This window comes from Hydra vulgaris, chromosome 03 (genome assembly GCF_038396675.1).
Source record: "Hydra vulgaris chromosome 03, alternate assembly HydraT2T_AEP".
Taxonomy (NCBI): Eukaryota; Metazoa; Cnidaria; class Hydrozoa; order Anthoathecata; family Hydridae; genus Hydra; species Hydra vulgaris.
Genome location: NC_088922.1, coordinates 8265390 through 8288801, shown reverse-complemented (window position 1 = coordinate 8288801; position 23412 = coordinate 8265390). Strand labels below are relative to the sequence as shown.

General features: G+C 27.7%; 2 protein-coding genes across 2 annotated transcripts; both read left to right on the top strand.

Annotated features, from left to right (window-relative positions):
• The first annotated feature begins 15683 nt into the window (after positions 1–15683).
• On the top strand, positions 15684–19085 carry LOC136077923 (uncharacterized). The gene is made up of 3 exons (XM_065792244.1): positions 15684–17201; positions 17542–17706; positions 17932–19085. The coding sequence occupies exons 1-3, from the start codon at positions 15851–15853 to the stop codon at positions 17976–17978; spliced, it is 1563 nt and encodes a 520-aa protein (XP_065648316.1). The 5' UTR covers positions 15684–15850; the 3' UTR covers positions 17979–19085.
• LOC136078435 (uncharacterized) lies at positions 18099–21489 on the top strand. Its single transcript, XM_065794209.1, has 5 exons — positions 18099–18102; positions 18187–19764; positions 19880–19969; positions 20193–20370; positions 21396–21489. The coding sequence occupies exons 1-5, from the start codon at positions 18099–18101 to the stop codon at positions 21487–21489; spliced, it is 1944 nt and encodes a 647-aa protein (XP_065650281.1).
• The last annotated feature ends 1923 nt before the right edge of the window (positions 21490–23412 follow it).

Below are 23412 nucleotides of genomic sequence, written 5' to 3'. Positions count from 1 at the left end.
CTGTTTTTTGATTTTCATATGAACTTTTTGACAAAATAGCCAGTCAGATATTGCAAGGCACCGATTTCATCATTTGTTATATTTTTATTTGGTTTGCTTCATTGATGGGGATTCTTTTGAAGTATGCAAGCACCTTGTCAGTCAGTTGTGTTGCAAAATGGTACTTACTATGGTTATCCTAATTAAGTAAAGTCAACATTTGCTTCGATTACTATGTTATTGTAAAAGCTGGAGTAATAATTCTCTTCATTGTTTGTATTAGTTAAAGCCTCACAAATCTCATTTACATGTGCTTAAAGTGCTTCTATTATTATGAAGTTATAACACTTGAAACTTTCTTTGTCGATTTAAGTTGTAACAATTATCCTCTGATAAATATTTTTGTGACACCAGAACTAAATTACCTAGTACTGTGCTACTTATTGTATTTCTACTTGTATCAAAGATCTCTTTTAGTTGTAAATGTTAACACTTTTGGTGACGGGTAAGTCTCTTCCTTTGATTTACAAATGTTCTCTCAGTCGTCGTGCCCTAGAACTGCCTTGTGTTGACTCTTATTAGAAAAGAAATCTATATTAATGTATTTTCAAAATTTTTAATCATAAATTCTCTATCTGAAAAGACCTTCATCCTGAATATCTGTTAATAAGTCTGAAAATTCTTGTGTTAAAGAGCGGTTATTGACGCCTTGATTTAAATGTTTTGCACACTTTTTGGTCACGTGAATAAAAAACTATTTATCTCAACATGCGCAGCGTAACAATAAGAAATAACAATAGACTTCCAGACCAGGGATGTCCAACCTTTTTACAGCAAGGGCCATTAATTCGTTTCAAAATCAACTTGAGGGCCACAAACATAAAATACCCAAAATAAAAATTATTAAATTTGAAGTTTTTATTTAAATTTAAATAAACAGTTACACTCATAGTTAAGGTTCAAAGTGAAGTTATACAAAAGTTCGATCAATGTGAAACTTGACACTGTTTTTTTTTTGCATAAATGATCTATGTCTGCTTTTATATTTGATGATGCCATTCGAAGGGTATTAGTAAGGTGTTCATCTGTCAATCTATTTCTTTGTTCTGTTTTTACATGCTTCATTTTTGAGAATAACTGTTCGCAGTTGTATGTGCTTCCAAAAAGTGAAAAATATTTAATAGCATGTCTGCACAAATGAGGAAAAACTTCAATGCTCATGTGTTTTTATAAAATTCTAATAATTCTACTTCTTTGTAGACTTCTTTAAGATCTTTATTGTTTTGCAATTCTATTAATTCCATTTGAAATTCATTTCTAACTGTCTCAGCTTTAATGGAAAATGGATGCGCAAATAAGTCTAACTCATTTTTTTCCTTTTTAAAATCACAGAATCTTGTGTCAAATTCATCAATTGATTTTGAAATAAGAGTACAATATCTTTTAGAGTCAATTGTATTAATATTTTTTTCTGATAATGCCTTGAAATGGACAGGTACTTAAGAACTTAATTGTTGTTTCAAAAGTTTTAATTTTAAAACAAATGTTTCTACATTTTCAAACAATTTACTAATAAGTGATCTTTATCCTGCAACTTAAGATTTAATTCCATTAACATCTGAGTCATGTCAATCAAAAATGCCAAATCATTCAGACAGTCAATATTTTCAAGCAAGCTTGTGTCTTTCCCTTTACCTTTTAGAAACAGCACTATTTCAGGTAATAGTATCCAAAATCTTTTCAGAGTAGTAGCTCGACTAAGCCATCTAACCTGGCTGAAATAAATTACATCTTCAGCCTCACTACCACAACCTTCAAGTAATTGTTTGAACTGTCGTGATTAAGGCCACGACTTTTTATAAAGTTAACAGTATGAATAACAAGTTCCATAACATTCATATCTCCAATACTTTTGCACATAGCTGCTCTTGGTGTATAATGCAGTGATATGAAATAATTTCATGAATAATGGATTTCTTAAGTAATGCAATAATTCCAATATTTTTTTCTGTTAGTGCACTTGCTCCATCTGTAGTGACACCACAGAGTTTCTTTTCTGGTAATTCAAACTTCATCAATGTTTTTTTCACTTCAGAGAGAATATCTTCTCATCTTGTTGTGCCTTCATATGATTAATATCTAACAGTTCTTCAATTACTTCAAAGTTACTAGTTATACCTCTAATAAAAATGGGTAGCTGAGCAGTATCACCTCTTTCTGTTGATTCATCCAGTGCCAGACTATAGGCTTCACATTTATTTATCTTTTCTTTTAATGATAATTCAATATTTTTTGATAGATCTTCAACACTTCTAGCAATAGTCTGGTGTGAGAGGCTAAGATCTTCAACAGTAGGTGTTTTTTCAGGACATAACTCTTTACAAAATGTTTTTAAACAGTTTTTTAATAAATCTCCGTACAAAAAGGTTTACCACTTTTTGCAATAGCTTCTGCCATTAAAAAACCTATTTCGGTAGCACTGTAAGAGCTAATCACTTTAGTTTTCATCACTGATTATTGTGCAAGAAAAGTTTTCTTCAACGATTCAATCTTGTCAATTCGAAATTGGCCTTTAAATTTGTCATAACTTACAGCATGTTTTGTAGTGTAGTGCCTTTTTTGTAGTGTAGTGCCTTTTTTGTAGTGTAGTGCCTTTCTCCAAACAAATTAGACATATAATAGAATTACTTTGTTCATGTACAAAATAGTCAGTTGTCCAAGAAGGATTAAATACACGACCCCCATGACCGCTTTCAGTATCACATCTACGTCTTTTAGCTGAAGCCATCTTTATTAAATATATAAAAATAATGTTTTTTCTTTAGCGCGCGTTTTATTATTTCAAATGCTGATTTATATAGTGAAAGTATAATCGAAATCGAATGTTTAATTCGAATTATAAATATATAAATAATATGCTGTTGCTGTAGAACTTATTTTATTACTGTTATTTGAAATTTTTATTAAAATAAAAATTCAAAAATAATGGACCGTGATATGCGGGCCATGCCGTAGGCTGACGAGGGTCACCTTCTAACCCGCGGGCCATGCGTTGGACAACCCTGATCCAGACCATAGTTATATTCTATTGACTATGATTAAATTTAGGGACTTTATGATAAACATTTTGTCTTCTACTTGTCCAAGTCAAATTGTAATTGTATATAATTATTTGAACGTAAAGAAAAGATTGTAAAGTGTGTGCATATTGACGAAATAAATAATGTAACGATGTAACCAATATTCAATCAGATCCTTGGGGTAGCATGGGATCTCCGCTAGCTCCTGCTTTAAGCTTACTTAATTACACAGGTCTGCAAAAAAATATTTTGGGTAAAATAGCAAAATTCGACCAATTTTTCTCATTTTTTAAACGTTATAGATTTTTAATAAACATTTCCTGAAAATTTCAGCTCATAAACTTTACTTGAGCTATTATTTTGAATTTTAAAAAACCCTTAAAAAGCATTTATTCCAAAAAGCAAGAAATAAAAAGAATAGATCATTTTAAAGTATCAAGACTGCTAAAAACCACCAGCTACATAAAGTTCTTTTACCTTATCCTGTTCAGCATTACGGGAAATCATTTTATTTGATCTTGAAGATTTCTCCGACTATTTCCTTCATTATTCGATTTTAAATTCATTCGTTGAATACCAGCAATATTTGCTAAAATTGATTTTTGACAAATAACTGAACCGAATGAGCCATAATACTTTAGTACATTTAATACACCATTCGCACCATCATTGTAATGGATCACTGCTGAATGGACACTCGTTTCAGAAAATGTTTTATTACCATTTTAATAAGTTAAATGCTTTATTACCATTCTGAGTTTCGCCATGTAGGCATTTTTTGAGTAACTCAACCGCTTCTTGGTCTTAAATAATAGGAAGAATTAATGTTTTTAACCATGGTTGAGTTGACATAGATAAATTTATATTTTTCTTGCTACTATCCCAGTACTTTTACCATGCTTTTAGTTATATTTCTAGGGCGAAATTGGTATCGAAAATCATTATCAAGAATGCTAGTAAAATGAAAGAGTAAAGCATAAACTGCATTTTTCATTTGGTATAAATCTCCTATATTGGCTCTAATAGCTGTATCATAAAAATTTAGCATTGAATTAAATTTCTCACACTTTTCCTTTATCAGAAGTAGGTGTTTTTGTTCCTTTGTATTTCTTAACCAAATTAGGTAATCGTGTACCCAATCTTTTTTAGACGTGACCAACTCATTTCAATTTTTTTGGTATTACTTTAAACTCTTGATAAGGATCATCAGAGAAAACATCGTTAAAAGATGATGTATCTCCATTACCGAGATATTCCGTGTAAATCAAATTATTCTTTTGAAGGGATCGCTTGAAAATATTCACTGCATCAATAGATTAAATTGTTCCAAAAGATTTATGATGAATATTGGAGCAGTGATGTCCTACTATCCAAGAACCACTCATTAGTGAATTTTTTCTCTTTTCCCACATTTGCAGTATTTTGAGTGAACTTCTACTTACCACCAGATAATGCAGTAATTACTCAATTCATCGACATGTGCCTACAATTTTGCCAAGAACCACCAATCGAGACACGTATTTTTGATGGTTCATTGGTATCATCACCATTTTGAAGCTCAGTTGCAGTTTTTTTCATGCTATTTTTTGCAACTTTATTGTAAGCTGTCATAACATATTGGCTAACTATTTGAAACCCATGTAGTGTCAAACAATTTAACTTTATGCATCAACAAAACGATTACATAGAACAAAGTCCACAACCAATTTTTCGAAAACCTATAACCGCCCGGATATTTACTTCAAAAGTTTTTTCTTACTTTTTTATATTTAGTTTTGGATAAAACTCTTGGTGAGGTGTTAGTACACGTAGACCAGCCACAAGCTGAGCAGTTTAAGTTGACAAATTGTGAAGTTGTTAATAAAGTATATTTTATGGAGTTTTTCATATAAAAGCACTCCTTAAAAGTTTATTGTCAATTCCCTTTTAACTATTGTGTTATTGACTAAAAGATCGGGCAAGTTAAAAGGAATATTATTGGCTTAACTAGGTTTATAGAATGGAGTTTTAAGAATTAAAAATATATTTAAAACTTGAAAAGATAATAAAAAAACAATAAAAGTACAGGGTGAGGCAAAATTAACTCCCCCATTTGGTTTGCTTTCATTTTTAAAATAAATGAAAGACTTTTTTTTCAAATAGTATGTTTATTTAGCATTTAAATTTTTGTTTGTCAATTTTCAAAAATGACATCAACTAAATGTCCGCCTTTAGCGGTTCTACACAAATCAGCTCTTTTTATGGAATTTTTCATTACTTTTTTGAGTATTTCAACCGGCATGTTTTCTATTTGTTGTCGAATATTATTTTTCAGTTGATCAAGAGTTTGTGGTTTATTCACGTACACCTTTTCTTTAAAATAACCCTATAAAAAGAAGTCTAGAGCTGTTAAATTAGGTGATCTTGCAGGCCAATGCGAATCACTTAAACGAGAAATTAATCGACCTGGAAAAAGGTCTTTTAAAATCCATGTTGTTTCTTTGGCTGTATGTGGTGTGCCACCGTCCTGTTGAAACCACATATTGTCCAGAACTTGTTCTTCCATTTGTGGTATTAAATAGTCTCGGATCATTTGTCGACAATTATCACCAGTAACAGTTGTTGTTTATCCATTTTCGTCTTCAAAAAAATAAGGTCTAATGACATTTTTGGCATGAATAGCGCACCAAACTCTTATTTTTTGTGGATGTAATGATGTTTCATGGATGGTTTGTGGGCTTTCACTTCCCTAGAATCGAGAATTTTGTTTATTGACATGGCCACTAAAATGAAAATGTGCTTCGTCACTCATTACGATTTTTTCACTAAAATCAATTTCTCTCGCAAGATTCAAAATGACATTACTATACCTCAAAGCTGATTATAATCTCTGGACAATAGCTTTTGCACTAACTGGATTTTGTATAGGAAATGGTGTAAATCTTTATTCAAAATTCGTCAAAGAAAGCGCTGAGAAACGTTTAATTGTTGAGCACGTCTTCTTGTTGATGTTTTGGTGACTCTGCAACACTTTCACGAACGCGAGCGATATTTTCTTCTGAGCGGGTGGTTCTCGGTCTTCCTGAATGGAGGGAGTCTAAAGTTATTCCATACTGTTCAAATCGATTTGATAAAGCATTAATTAGGTGCTGATTAATTACGATTTTTTCGATTTTCTCGTTGAGTTAACACCCCTGGCTTATTTTTTTGAATAAAAATAGTCATGATTTCTGCGCGTTGTTGTGGATTGAATCGATTCATATTTAATTTTGTGCTATTCTACTTTACAACTGTAAAAAAAAATTACAGTTAATATCAACAAAAAATAAAAAATAGCTCTTTCAAATAGGGGCGTTAATTTTGCCTTAAAAAATGAGTTTGATATTTGCGAGAAGTAATAAATTAGTGTTATCTGCAAATAAGATAGTGTTTAATATTTTTGATGCTAAATATAAGCCATTTATTTAATGTAAAATAAAAAATGGTTCTAAAATAGAAGCTTGGGATACCCCGCAAGTTATGATGTTTTTTTTTTGAATCTATTGATTTTTAAAGTATAAATTGCCTTTTGTCAGTTAGAGATATTATTTAAATCAAAGTAAACTGTTTCAGCACCATAATTTTTTAGTTTTTTCAACAGTATTTCATAATTTACTGTGTGGAAAGCTTTGGATAAGGCAATAAAAATCTCAATTGTATAGCGATTAGTATTAAATCTATTTGATATTTGTTAAACCAGTTCGACTAGAATATGTCAGTTAAATAGTTTTTCTTAAAACCATATTGACTTCAGTATAAAATTGTTTTTCAACTAAATATTTATAAAGTCTGTTATACGACAGGAACAGGAGCTGTTTTTTGTTTTTTTGCCTTTTCATGCTTTTTTTATACCGTATAACAGCAAACCCACTTGCAATGCGTTGGTTACATTTTTAGGAGTTATAAAATCAGCCAAAACTCTTCCTCTTTTGCGTACCCTTTTTTTATTACGACGTATTTTTGATCTATAAAGTCTCTTTTGCTTTTTTTGATAAACCATTTTTAAAAATTGTCAACATAAAATAAAAAATGTTCTAATGAAATTTTAAAAAAATGTTCTTTTCCATCTTCATATATAAACACAATAGAGAGATGTTTATTAGAACGAGTTACTTTAATAATTTGTTTCTGTTTTAAACAATGTGACAAGGTAAAATCTCTCTTTGCTTTACTGTTTGCTTTAAATAGCGAAATATAAAAATCTCGTGATTGCGGAAACGGAAAACAAATCTCTGCATAAACTTCAAAACTCATTTTTTATGTCTACTTCTTCGAGTAGCCAAACGTTAAATGACTTTTTAATAACATCAACTAAGTCTTCATAACTCATTTCAAATTCGTGTTTGTTTTCACCATAAATAAAAACAATATAAGCTTTATTATTAACATGAGTTACTTTGATTTGTTTACTTCCATCCAAACGAAAAAATAATTTAAAATTACCCTGGACTTTTTAAACTATCATCCGTTGTAAAGGAAGAAGTTTCTCAATTATTATTCGTTTTATAAAATTCGTTTAAACAAGTTTTAAACTCCATTTTTTTTTGTTTATTTCAAATGAATTTCTTTTCTTCAAATGAATTTTTTTTATTTAAAAAATAACCAAATTTATAGTACTTTTTATAAAAAAAAACACAGAAAAAACACTATTAAATATTTTTTTTATCAATATATTTTTGGTATTTTATTACCTACATAAAAACACCGTCATTAATATGCGAAACACAATATAATTTATTTACAATGTCTAAATCCATAATAAAACCACCAAAAAACGTAGATATTTTTGCGTGACCAGTATCTTTATTACCACTGATGATTTCGGCAATGCCATTTTCGTACTCATAAGTTAAAATATACTCTCCTCGCGAGCTTGTATCTGTTCTTAAATTTTTTAACTTGTCGTTGTGTTTTTAAGTCTTTTATTAACCATAAAATTTCTTTAGAATTTTCTTCAACATATCATCGAAGTTTTTGTACGAAACATTTGTCGCATTACTTTTTCATATGTGTTTTTCTGTTTGCTTGTTTGCATATTTTTGAATTCATTTTTGTAAATAAACTTTTTTACAGAGTTAGGCTTTTTTTATACATGTTTTTTAATCCGATTAAATTATAGTTTTAAACAAATCACCAATTAAAGGAGTACCTCCTAATAGGTTACCAAGGATACCTTGACCACGTTTTCTAAGTATACGTTTTCGTCCTTTACCGATTAAAGAATGATAAGGTCTAGGATGAGCTCTCGATTTTCGATGAACAAAAATATATCTTTTAGCATTTCTATGGCCTCTATGTCTTCTATGTCTCATTTTTTTAATAATTATTTCTGTGTTTATCGCGATCTACTTTTGTTAAAACAAAACGATATATCGGTTTTCCTACTCGATTCATTTCACGATTTTGTATATTATTTATATACTTGCTTTTTGTTTTTCGAAAACACATCTGTGCTTTTCTACAAATTTGACGGTTTATTTTTTTCAAGTTTTTCTTAACTCTTCTACGTCTTAGAGTTCTTAGTTCTGTATTATTGGGATCGGTTAACTCGTTTTCATCAAAGGAGGTCCTATCAAAAAATTCAAAAAAAGCATCTCTATGAAAAGGCCATTTTCCATCTACCGTTTATTTGGGTAATTTAGATGTATATCTAGGTTTTAAATTGCTTTTATATGAAGGTGTTGAAAATAAATTCCGTCTTACAATCATACGTGAAAAATCAACATCATCTGCAGCTATTTTGACTTTAACTTTTTTGACTTGTATTTTTTTATATCTTTTTTTTTTACAAGATAAAAAACATGGTGTCACCCTGACACTACCTTACTTATTCTGTCTTTATTTTATCTTAGTAGGCCTACTTACTTGTGTATTTCTTATAGTGTTTATTTTTTATACGGCCGTAACTTACTTAGTCCTGCCTTAATCCTTAGCCTGCTTACTCATTACACCAGTGAGCACGCGTCCCCTGAATTGATTTAAATTGTCATTTGAACACTTTACACAGAGATTTTTTTTCTTCGCAGAGTTTTTAAAAAAAGTTGTTTACTCTGTATTTTAATCTCTTTAATCTTGTTCATAAAAGTGGTATTAAAACTTTCTAAATATAACTAGCATGACACAGCTTTTTCTTTTCATTGCATAAAGTTGCATCACTTTAGTCTTTAGTTCGCATTAAATCTGTAGAGATTAAATTTTTGTACATAAAAAGCGTGTTTTTTCTTAACAAAATCAAATGGCACGAACAAGAGTTGTATACGTTATAATAAATTAAAATCTACAATGGGAGACTTTATCGGTCTAGAGTTAGAATTTACAGAAGAGACAAATAATGTAATTTTAATTGAAGACGATGATGAAATAGAGAAAAGATTATTTAAAATAAGCGAGTCATCTACAACAACACAAGACTCAACAACAACACAAACAGAAATAGATTTTTCTATTGAACAAAAAAACACAACAACGCAAACAGAAATAAATAAAAAAGTAAGTTGTTTTTTTTGTAATTTTTTTAAAAAAAAAATATTTTTTAAGAGTCTTTTTTTATTTTTTTTTTAAAAAAAAAAAAATCGCAAACGTTACGACTCCAAAAGAAGAAGCGAGTTTTTTATAAAAATTTTTTTTCAAGAATATAATAATAGTTTTATTTGTTTCTAATATTTCGTCTAATATTTGCTTCTTTTAATTGATGTTTAATATCGACATAGGATTCGGCTGTATGAACCCAGCGTTTTATTCTTTTACTAACTCTTCCAAGTTTACGATTTGTTTTATTATCTTTGTATCTGTTATTTGTTCTTCGTAAACATGATAATATTCTTTAACAATTGCTCGGTAAATACTGATTTTCAGTCTGTGTCGATGTTGAACTTTGTTTTGTACTCGTTTGTGTTTGAACTGCTTTTTTTGTTCTAGGAACTGTAGTTTTTGATACGCGCCATATTGACAGTATTTAATGATCTAGGAGTATATCTTACTTTAGGCATTTATATAAAAAAATGATATTTTTTTATTTATAACTATTTTTTGTTTATTACAATAAACAACATGGTTTTTTTAATAAAAAACAACTTTTTTTTTTAGCCAAAAATGGAAAATATTTGGATAAACAAACAGTGGTATCCCTTAGAAAAAGAAAACATTTTTAAGTTATTTATTAAAAGACAAAAAGAAAAAACCACTGGCAATTGTTCCGCGTTACAATCCTGTACTTGGTAAATGGTTAATTTTTTTTTAATTTTTATATAATAACTTTCTTTTAATTTTTATAATAACTTTTTTTTCTTTTAGATTATTTTTATTCTTTTCGTAGACAAACGCATGGCAATCGCGAATGATTTAATTGAAACACTTAAAAAAAAGCTAGACTCTTCTCGTAAGTTTTTTAATTTTAGTGTTTTTATTAATAAAAAATAAATATTTTAGAAAAAAAAGTTTTCTTTTTTTATTTAGAACCGCGATATACAGAGAGCGATATATTATAAATTTTTTTTGTATATTTATGGAAATAAACTTTTTTTGTAGTCTTTTTTTATTTTTATATTTTTTTATATACATTAATATTTTGATATACAATTACTATTTTATATATAATAGAATAAAAAATGATTAAAAAAATAATAAATCACACTTCAAAACAACTCCATCATGAATGAAAACATTTGGCATTTTTGTTGAATTTGAAAAGAAATGAAATAAAAGAAATCAAAAAGAATTATATAAAAACAATCGATAAAATAAAAAATGTTTTAACCCTATTTATACTAAGAGAAGCAAACAAAAAGTTGGCAATCAAACATTTGTATTTTATTTTATCCATATGGGAAGATGAAAAACTTTTATATAATATACAACAATGTAAATTATTTATATTGAATTATTTATATTAATTTTTATATTTTTTAGCAAAAATAAAAAAAAATGAATTTTATGCAATTAAAATTAAAAATAGCTTAACATTTGCAAACACAATGGCAAACTTTAGCAGAATATCTTGACTACAAAAAGCGTGAAATCGAATGCATACAATGTGATTATTATAATACCAACGAAAGAATGATGAGACTTTTAAATTTAATATATCAAAAAAAAGGAACCGAAGTCGAAGCAGCTCGTGCTTTATATGATGCTTTATGGGTTTGGTCTATTTACATTTCAAAAAAAGAAAATAATTCAGAACTTATAAAAAATATACAAATAACTATGGAAATAATTACAAACTTTAAATTGCAATAATTTTTTTGTAACTTTTTTATTTTTTTAGCAAACTAATATATTAAAAAAAAATGACACAATACATCAAAAAATGTGGATGGTAAGCCTATTCACTTTTCATCTTTTTTATTTTGTTTATACTTTTATACATTTTTTATTTTTTTGTCTTAGTTATGGTGAATATATTAATGAGGAGACTATTTGTTACCAGGACTTGTTATTGACAAAGCAAGAAGAACAGGATTTGGAAGAATTAATGGAAATGGAAGAAATAACTGAGGAAGATTATGAAAAATATTTAGAACAATTACTGCAAGATATAGAAGAAATGGAAGAAAAAGATGATATTGAAGAGCTAAAAAGAGAAATGTTAAAAGAAGAAGCAGAAAAAGAACTAGAACAGATAGAAATTCATGACATTATAAATGAAATGGATTGGAAACAATATATTTTAGACGTTATAAATAAAATGAATGATTTGCCAGAACTCAATTTGTAAATATTTGTTTTTTTGTAAATATATCTTTTTTTTTTTAGCCAACTAAAAAAATGAATAATAATGATGATTTTGATGTTATGTTTCCCGATTTTGGCGATGTTTTTGAAGAACCTGAAAACATGCAACAAGATATTGAAACCAACCTAATTTATATTTTTATTCTTTTATTTGTTTTATTGAGTTTTATTTATTTATTAATTCTTTTATGTTAAAAAAAGACGTGTATTTTTTATTATAGTTTTTTTATATAAATGTTTTTTTTTCAACAACTTATAAAAAAATGTCAGACAACACATATCCATGTTGTTTTAGTGACAAAGAATTTACTGCAGAAAAACTTTTGAAACATCAAACAGATTGTTCTACAAAGCAATACTCACACGAATGTTTTACATGTAAGAAAGAGGTGCAAGATTTGTTAAACCATGAATGTGATTATGAATTTCTGGACATACAAAAAATATGCTTTTTTTGTTATACCAAAGTGGATGATCAAGATTATTATGAACACTCTGTCATATGCTTTCAATATGATAAAGAACAACAAAATCCATATTTCAACCGTATATATATTATAAAGAACAACAAAATCCATATTTCAACCGTATGGTTCAAGAAGAAAAGAAAAATTTAAATTATTTGAATCTTTCTATTAATCAAATCATGAATGGAATAAAAAATTATCAAGAAATTCAAACTAAACAAATAGTCATCTCAAAAGAAAAAGAGCAAGAAATTAAAAATCTAAAAGAAGAAAATTTTAAACTTTATCAAACCCTAGAAGAAATGAACAAAGAAATAGCAGAATTAAAAATTCTCTTCTATGACAACATGATGGTTTTGGCAAATCAACACGATACAGAACATCTCAAACAAGAAATAACAAAACTCAATTAAATTCTAGAAGAAAACAGCAAGGAATTTTTAGCATTAAAAAAATCAATTCAACAAAGCAAACAAGTAAAACAACATCTTTAAAGACACGCAAATCATCAAACTAGATCAAATGAATCTCGGACTACTATCAGATGAAGCATTTTATACAGAACCCGTTATCGTATGAAAATTGATACTCGAAGTACCAACGTAAACAATCTAGCCATTTACTTTCAATTATTACGAGGTGACCTTAACGATGCTTTAAAATGGCCTTTTACCAAAAAAGTCAAAATGACCTTGAGAGATAAAGATAAATTTTTTGCTCGTACTACTACCAATGATAATTATCTTTAAATTTTAGACGCTAGTTCTTTTGATAAACCTAGTGAAGAATATGTGGCTGTTGGTTTTAACAATTTTATTAAACATGAAGAAAATGAAAAACAATTTATTATTAATAATAATTTATTTATCACGATTACTATTCAATAATATATTTTATGCAAAAAAAATGTATTTTTTTCTCCTTTTTTATTAATATTCATGTACTTTTTTATCTATACTTATTATACATTATTTTTTAGATTAACTAATAAAAAAAATGAATGCAATAGAAATATTCAGAGAAATCAGTCTGGAACTAACCATTGCCAACGTGAAATCTATCAAATTCATGCTTAGAATACCATTTGGAATCAAAGAAACTTTAAAAATGATTTGGATATTGTAGAATACTTTAAAGATAACACTATACAAAACGAACAAGGTCATATTTACGAATCATTAAAAAGCAAATTGGAATATTTACTTGTATTATGCAAAGCTATTCATCGAATGGATATTGTCACTAAATATAAAAATAAAATACCACGTTTGCCAACATATGAAGAAAGCATGATTAAAAATCTACCACCTGTTTAATCACCACCGAACGCAGTATATCCAAGTGCAGTCATAGAAGCCAAACAAGAAGAACTATTCCATTTTTATAATCCTATACCAGAATGAGCACAAGAACCTAATTTCTACTAAAAACTTTTTTTTTTGGGAATCAATTCGTAGTTTTTTACTTGTATAGTAAAACCATGACTTGATTCCCAAACAATAATTTTTTATTGCATTAACTATTTTGTAACTTTTTATTAGACAACTAATTAGTTGTCTAAAAAAAATTATATTTTCTTTATACCAAATGTTTAGATCACACAATAATAATCATTATATTAAAAATGAAGAACTTGATTTTTTTTATAATTGTATTAAAAATACATTCAATGGGCAGTTGATCAATATTATTATATTCATGAAAATAATTTTATTCATTATAAAAATAATATTTTATATATATAGCTAAACTGTTAAAAAAATGGAACCAAAAATGGAAAGAAAAAGTTTTGAAGAATACGATATTCGTTATGAAAAATTGTTATGGTTTTGTCCATTAACAAGGTTGGACTATAAATACGAAAAAGTTCCTACTCTAAAAGAAGTATGCAAAAGAAATATGGCTTACGATAGAATCGAAGCTGAAATCGAATTATTTAAAAAGAAACTCGCAAGTGTTATACCTATGCAATATTACGATAGTGAATATATTATATGGGACGAATCGAAATATAAATCAACAGAATTTACTCCTCGCTTTTTATTTAAAGAACATTTAGATTTTTTTTACAGACAAGCTCATTTTTTATATATAACACTTGAAATATTTTATTCACATTATTTTCACAATTTTTTAAACCACTCTGAATATGATCAATTTTATATTTTATTAAAAAATTACATAGAATGGTCTTATCAACAATATGATTTTATTACTTCTAAAAAATTTGTACATATGAAAGATATTATTTTATATTTATAGCAAAACTAATAAAAATGAAAACAAATACGCAAAAAATCAAAAAACACCCAAAAAAGTTAGAAATCAAATGAAAGGTATATTTTTTCCTGTTTTTTCTTTTAATCAATAAATTTTTTTATTTATTCATCCTATTTTTTTTTACAGCAATGTATCCCTACTTTATCAAACTGCAAAGAGAAAGTTTAAAACAGTCAAGAACGTTAAACGAGCGTTATTTTTGTATCAAACTATGTGGCATATGCCAAAGTTGTCAACTTAAAAAAAATTAATTTTGTATTTTTTATTTTAGAAATATATCTTTTATCACATTTTTTCTCTTTTTTTTTCTTTATTGTTTTTTATTTTTATTCCTCTTTTTTTATACAACTTTATACTATATATATATATATATATATATATATATATATATATATATATATATTATATATATATATATATATATATATATATATATTTATATACTGGCTCCCTTTAAAATAGAAAAGCGGTAGACCTCCTAAGCTAACAAAAGATGAAAATAAAAAGCCTATCTTTGAGAATTAAAAAGAAAGCATCAAATCAGCTGGCAAAAGACATTAACACAGCAACTGGGGAAAATGTCAGCGCTTCTTTTAATAGAGGGCACCTACTAAATTAAAAGGGTGTGTTGCAATTCGAAAACCATTTTACGGTGTGGCAATGAAGAAAAACGACTTAAATATGCAAAACAACACAAAGATTGGGCTAAGGAAATGTTTAATCGGGTTCTGTACACCGATGAGTCCAAATTCGAAATTTTTGAAACGAAAGGACGCCAATATGGGTTAGTGGTAAAAAAAGGCGTTCAAAAGGACATTTCCGAATTTACTAAAATCACTAAACGTTAAATACAGGAAAGTCTCCCTAATTGGATTGGATAAGAAACCTTGTTCCGCAAAGCTCGAATAACAATTTACTCGTTTGCCGGATCATAAAAAAGTATATGTTTTTATGACCATGTATGGATATACATATATATATATAGAAATATATATACTAAAGAGCACGCTTACAGTTTCCAGTTTCTAATTCGCAATAACGATGGTGAGTCAGCTACATCTTTTAATAATATAACTATTTTAAACTTTTTTTTTATTATTTCTAAATAACAAATTTTATGTTTAAGATATCTGGTAGCTTATCTCTAAACAAAATGAAGCTTAATCATCTTACGATCAATAGTTATAATCGACAAGATACGAGTAACATAAACAATTTATAAAAACTGTTCAAGATTATTCCATCAAAACCAGCCAGTTTTCTTTTGATAAAGTTGAAGATGTGTTTTCTCTTATGAGTTTGCCACCTAAACATCAGTTAATGAGATGGTCAACTGAATTATCTCTCCGCAATAATATTGCAAGTGGAATCCATTACATAGAATGTAATTTAGGAAAATTCCTCTATGAAAGTGTTCAGCATCTAATAGCGCTTCATAGGGTTCAAGAGATCAAATTAGCAGTTGATCAAGAGCTGACATGGTTTAATTCTATAAAGTTGGTACCAAAATCAATTGGTATATTCCCTCCTCAAAATTTAATTGAAAAATTCAAGGAAGTGCTTTTTAGAAAGCCAGCTAGTACAGAAATTTCAGAATATGGGATGAACCCTAATACTTTAGCTGAGTTATGCTGTACTAGATGGCTCTCCTCAGATCATATGATGCAAATATCTAGTATTTTAAATTCTATTCAAAGCCATTCAAAGGTAATTTACTTTAACTTTATAGGAAATATTGAGCATTATGTGTCAAGATTAACTTCTGTCCCGAGCAAATTGATATTTATTATAAATGTTGGAGGAAACAATGAGAAAACATTCTCTGGCACAGATTTTAATCCTGGTTCCCACTGGGCATTTGCAGTTTATAATAATATTGAGTGTAGTTTTTACTATGGAGATTCATTAGGTTGGTCAGTTCCAGATGATTTTTTATGTAAAGTTAAATTATTAATCAGGAAATTGTATCACTTAAATAAAGAGGTTAGCATTACATACTGTCATGATCCAAAAACGCACAGATATGGCGTTAAAAAATGCAGTTCATTATGCAGAGGAAACTACCCAATGCAGACATGTGGAAATATTTGTGGAGTTATTACTATAATAATTTGTGCAATATCTTGTTTAAATTATGATTACTTTGTACATATAATAAGCAATGATAAAAGAGAGAACAGTAATTACATTTTTCTACAAGAGCCTACAAAATATTCTAAATATTTAAGATTGGTTTTAATGTCATGGTTTATTAGTAAAGAAATAAATTTGGATTTTGCTGCTCCTGCTTTAGGTGAAGTTTCTAGCAGTTATGAAGTGCCTTCTTATGAAGATTTCAAATATACAAATGTTTCTGAATCATCATTAAATAAGAATAATATGGTTAATATAGAAAGTAACGATTTTTCATCTCTAAAATGTGCATTTTGCAACATTACTTTCACCAAAAAAAAGAATATGCAGCGACATATAAAAAATAAGCACAAATCGATTAATGAAGCTCAAGCATATATTCAGTCAGGCAATTCTTTTTGTCTAGAGTGTGGCTTTCAATGCAGACAAATTAATGGTTTACGAAAACATTTATTTATGGTTCATTTTTATACTTTTCAGAAAGAAAAATTATCTTTTTCTAATTTTAAAGGTAGTTATGTTTTTGATGTAAATTGTTTTATGTGCTTTTATAAAAAAAATGATTTTTATTTATTTTTTTGTTTACTTCTTTAAATTTGAGTTTCATTTGATTTCAAGATTTAAAAAAAAAACTAAATTAGTTAACTAATTTTACAATACTCACAGGAGTAGATTTCTCATAGTTTATATTGTAAGTTATTGTTGCAGGCTCTTTTATAATGCATCTTTCAGAATAGTAGCTTTTATATTATGAATCATTGCCAAATTTGTAAAGGAATAAACAATCTATTATCTGTCTTTCTTCTTATTTTTTTTTATAATTGTTGTTTCATTTTTTTGTTAATGTTTAGAATTTGATTTGTGGAAATCAGATATTGAAAGTAATAACTCAACGCAATATGTTTTACCTTCTGGTGAAAAGTTGGATAAAAATGGTAGGAAAGTATCATACTATCAATGCAACAGAAGTGGATTTTATAAAAGCATGGCAAAGAAAAGAATAACCAAAAGTAGTGGTATGTTTCACTGAAATAGTCTCTGTAGACTACTTTGTTTATTTTTTAAATATTTTTATATTTTGTTTATTATTATTAGAATTTTCTTAATTATCTTTCTTTAAAACAATTTAAAAAGTTAGTTATGTATAATATATAAGTACAGTTAATTGTAATCTTAATAGTCACAATTATCTATTTACCATAATAGATTATTTATTACCATAATAAATATTTTAAAAATAGGCACTCGAAAAATTGCAAAAAATTGCACATCCACTCTAAAAGTTTAACAAAACTTAGATGGAACAATTCTGGTTCACGCTTGTTATTCTCACTATGGACATAGCAATGAAATTCAACATATTTCCCTATCAAATGCTCAAAGACTAGAAATTGCCAGCAAACTAAAAATGGGTATAACCAAAGATAGAATCCTAGATGATATTAGAGATGAAATGGGTTCTGTTTAATCCAGATTACATTTAACTCAATACCAAGATATTAAAAATCTCGAAAAAGCATTTAACATTAATTCTATACAACTTCATGCTAATGACCAAGATAGTGTTGCAATTTGGCTAAAAGAGTGGCAAATGAAGGAAAATAATCATGTTTTACATTATAAATTACAGGGAGAGTCAGATACATTTAATAAATTTAAAGATGCTGACTTTAGCATTATAATGCAAACAGAGCATCAAAAAAAATTTTTACAACAGTTTGGCAAAAATGGTGTTTGTATTGATTCCACACATGGCACCAATGCCTATGATTTTCTGCTGACAACAATATTAGTTATTGATGAATTTGGAGAGGGGCAACCTGTTGGATGGTGCATATCAAATAGTGATTCATTCAGATTTCTAAAATTATTTTTTATAAAACTAAAAGAACATTCTGGAAATTTTTGTCCAATTTGGATAATGAGTGATATGGCATCACAATATTATGAAGCGTTTTGTGATGCTTATTTGTGTGAGCCTTTAAAGTTCTGGTGTACTTGGCATGTTGATAAAGCTTGGAGAGAAGAATTGCATAAAAAAATACACAATCTTGAAATGGAAGCAGATATATATAAACGTATTCGCTTTCTTTTACAGCTAAGTGATAGAAACCTATTTGATGACTATTTACATTTATTAATGAATTACTTGCACTCATCCGATTTAACACAATTATTTGCTGAGTATTTTGAGAAATATTGGGTCAGTAATAAACAAAATTGGGCATTCTGTTATCGTATGGGTCTTGGCATAAATACAAATATGTATGTTGAATCTTTTCACAAGGTCTTCAAGTACAGTTACCTACAAGGCAAGCATAATAAAAGAATTGATAATTGCTTGTTTGCTTTGTTAAAGTTTAACAGAGACAAAGTATATGAAAGAATAATAAAATTAACTAAAGGTAAGATCAGCTTTAAGTTGAAAATGGTGCATTCTAGGCACATTGCAAGTCTGCAACTAAATGAAAGTTTTACTTTGGATGATAAAGAAGCAAGGCTAGTACAGTCTGAAACAAATGCTTGCCAATACAGAGTTTTAAAACACCAAGAGTTGTGTGAAATAAATGAATGCTTCACAAAATGTCCAGAATGTAAAGTATGTGCTCATTTATATAGTTGCGACTGTATGGATTTTCTAACCAAAAATATCCTCTGTAAACACATTCATTTAATACATCGTCTTAGCAGGGTTTGTGTAACTAAAAAAAATGAACCTATTCATTTGCCAACACATTCTATTGAATTAGAGTGTAAAGTTATAAAAGGATGTGAACCTGCAGATATTAATATTTTAAAAAATAACATTATTAAAAATTTAAACAATCTAGTTAATTTAGTTACCTGTAGTACAGTATCAGATGAAGAAGGTTTGAAGAGCTTACACAAAAATATATCGTTAGCTCAAAATACTTTTTTAAATTTAACAACAAATAAGCAAAATGAATTACATTTCAAAAGTAATGTTCCATCAAACACTCGAATAACCAAGCAGTCTCCATTTTATTCAACAAAAAAAAAGCGTAAAACGTCAAACATAAGACTTGCAAAACCTTCTGCAGATGAAATAGATAGTTTTCTTGATTTTACCAACTGGAATTTAAAAATATAAGGTATATATATATATATTTTTTGGCCTTACTGATGTGTTCAATTTTATGTTTTTAATTTTTTTTTTTTTTTATCAAGACTCTCAATTACAGTCATCAAGTAAATTAAACAAGCCAAAACTTGAAACACAAACTAATTGTGTTATTAAAAAAAACATTTTATCACCAGGTAAAATACTTTTATTTAAATGTTTAATTTCAATCAATACTGCTTATTTGGTGTCATAAATGTTGTATTCATTACTTTTCCCAAAACTAAAAGCTAGCAGTTCTAAACCATTGCATATATACACTTAAGCCTATTTGAAAACCTTGTTTCAATAATTAGTTTACCTTTTTGATTGTTTTGCAATTTAATTTTTATTATTTTACTTTGATTAATTAAAATTTAGATCAAAAAAAAATTTTGGAGTTTTTTGGGTACAGAAAATCGCATACAAATCATATGTTGACTGAAAATGAACTGAACATAGATACTGCTCATCTATCTCCAGAAATAATTAACCATGACATTACAATTATCCAAAGTTTAATATATCCGGAAGTATTTGTCAAAGTTAAAAAAAAAATGTAAGTACTAAATATGTACGACTACTTAAATAACATACCTTATTTATTTTAATTTATTTATAAATTACATTTATGACTTCCAGATGATGGACATTATTAATGATTTTGTAATACTAAAATTGTTTTGTAGTGTTTTCTATTAAGAAAAGTTGGACTTGTACCATTTGTAACATACCTCAGTATAAAAATATGATTGAATGTGAAATTTGTGAAACTTGGTATCATTGGTAAAGTAACTTTTATAACCTTGTTGTTTAATTTTAGTGAACAGTTATCCTTAGTTTATGTTACTTGTAGTAAAGCACTATGATGATTGTTAAAGTGTAAATTTTTTTACACACTAAGATTTAGTTATTTATGAAGTAATAGTTTACTTTACCGTTACTCATAGTATTTCCTTAACCATTATTAAATTTTTTTTTACCATTGACCAAATACCATTGTGTGTTAAGTACCCCAAAAAGTCTTCTCCGTTTAAAATTTATTGATAGCGCACGAAAAAGCACTGGCCGGACAGTCATTATTTGTCTGGTGTGAGCAATTTTAAAAAATAATTTTTTTTGTACTTCTTCACATAGAAAAAATGATGAATAAAAAGATTTTTTTGTAATTTAGCAAGCACTAAAAAAAGTGCTGACCAAAGTATTGAGATGTAGGCGAGCGCAAAATGGCAAGAGCGCGAAACCACTCGTAAAACGGAGAAGACTGTCCAAAGCAAAAACATAAATTTTGGTTACAATTTTTTTATCTTTAAATAAAATTTGGTTTACATTATTTTAAATTAAAAGGAAAAAAGACTTAAGACTAAAATTTATTACCCTTTAAATGTGTCTTAACTGTTTTAACTGACAATCATAATTACCTGTTTTTATGGGTGGAGTGCTTCTGGCTACCTCATCCTCCCATTTTCCTTAGACCTTATGTTAAAGTATAAATATTTGGTTGCAAATAAAGAGCAGGCTTAATAAATAACATTAATTTTTAAAAAGTTTTTAAAAAATTTCAATATTAACATTTATTTGTAGGGTTTGTATTTCTGTATCTGAAATGGATCTTGACTGTCATTGGATTTGCTCAAAGTGTGATTCTAGAAAACTTTCCAAACAAGAGCTCCAATAGCACAATACTATTAAGTTAAGTTACATCATACTTATAAGTTAATGAAAATTAAGATTAAAAAATTTCCAGCAACAACTTCTTTTAAAAATGCATTATTTTATATTACATCCCAATAATAGTAAAAGCATAATAGAAAAAAGAATGAAGTTATAATAGGTTTTTGAATCTTAAGATCTGATTTTCAGATAGATAAAGTTTTAAATCATTGCTTATTTTGATTGCAAAAATTTTTAAAATGATTGTAACAATGTTTCCGATTCTAAACCATATTAGAAATTGTACTTATTTGCAATTGTGTTTATTTTCAAAATTATACTTCATTTTTAGTTTATGCCATGATATTGATATTGGCATGAATGTTTATACCTTTTTGATATTAGCATATACATTGGCACAATAATATATTGCTTTTTGTGACACTGGTATAAATTGCCCTAATTGTGCTGTTTGTGTCATGGTGTTAAATTATTTTTGACACAACACGCTTATACCTCTATGACATTGGTAATTTAGTATTATATAGCCAATAGTGAAATTGGTATAAGTCATTAGGGCTATCTTATATATTTATATATTTTTTGCTTGCATTGTGTATGGTGACCTTCAATGATTTTATATATATATTAGGGCGATGCAAAATTTTTAGGTTCAAAACTATCCTCAAGCTTGCCCTTGTTCTATATGACATTAGTAATTATTTTCCAAAATTTGAATCAAATTGGATGATATTTAAGGGTTGCCATGTTTTGTCACATTTTGGAATAAGGTTAAAAAAGTAATAAAAAAAATATTTTTTTAATTATTATCATTTACTTATTATTATGTGGTGGTTTGTGGGTGTTTAATGTTAAACAAACAATAATAAAGCACTGTACTACCATGTGCCCTAAACTTTACATTTGACTTCGATATTGCAGTTGATCCTCCAAGAAAAATAAGGCACAAATTCAAGTGTTTTAAGTAATCATCCCTGAGTTGTTGACCTTTAATTGCTTTACCATAATACACTACCATTTCTTCACGGAGTTTGCAAAAAAATTCACAAATATACAAATTTTCATTCCTTATAGTGAACACCTCCTTGTTGATTGCTGGCCATTGCTTCTGGAAATGGTTAAAAATTCCAACTTCAGGTCCTCCACTACTTCCAAATGCAGTCATGAAAATGGTGGAAGGCATGACTTCAAAGACATGGTGTCTGCATGCTATCCATATAAGATTATCCATATAAGATTCTGCTCTATTATTGTGCAGGTAATAATGTTAAACCCAGTGTTAGATGAAGGAGTGTCAAAAACGAATCCCTGAACAAGTTCTTCCTATTTCCAATCTTTAAGAGCCTTCATACAAGCCTGTTGCTCACCTATACTGTTAATTTCAGCCTGTTGCTCACCTGTAATGTAAATTTTTTTTATTCAAAAAATTTTTCAATGTAGTATTAATTTATAATATAAAACACATTTATTTTATGACACACCCTTATATATATATGTATAAATATATATATATGTTTTATGCTTTCACAGGAAGGCGTGCAATAGCACACGTTTATTTGACCAGGCATATAATATTTTTGTTTTGATGACTTGGCTACAGCTATTTGCGTTTTAAACAGAAAAAAATTGCAAAAAAATAACTAAACATTAGAGAAATTTGTGTAACACTTTAGATATTTAATCTTTTCAATTGTTTCTATACATATATATATATATATATACATATATATATATATATATATATATATATATATATATTATTTTCATGTTTGCAAAAATATATAGGTTGAAGATATAGTTAAACACTCGAGTAAATAAGTACTCATATGTGTTAAAAAATGAAGTTAAGGTGTGAATTATGTTCTGAATAAAAACAATTGCAAATCAGTAAAATTGATTTTTTGCATATGTTATTATTTTTTGTTAT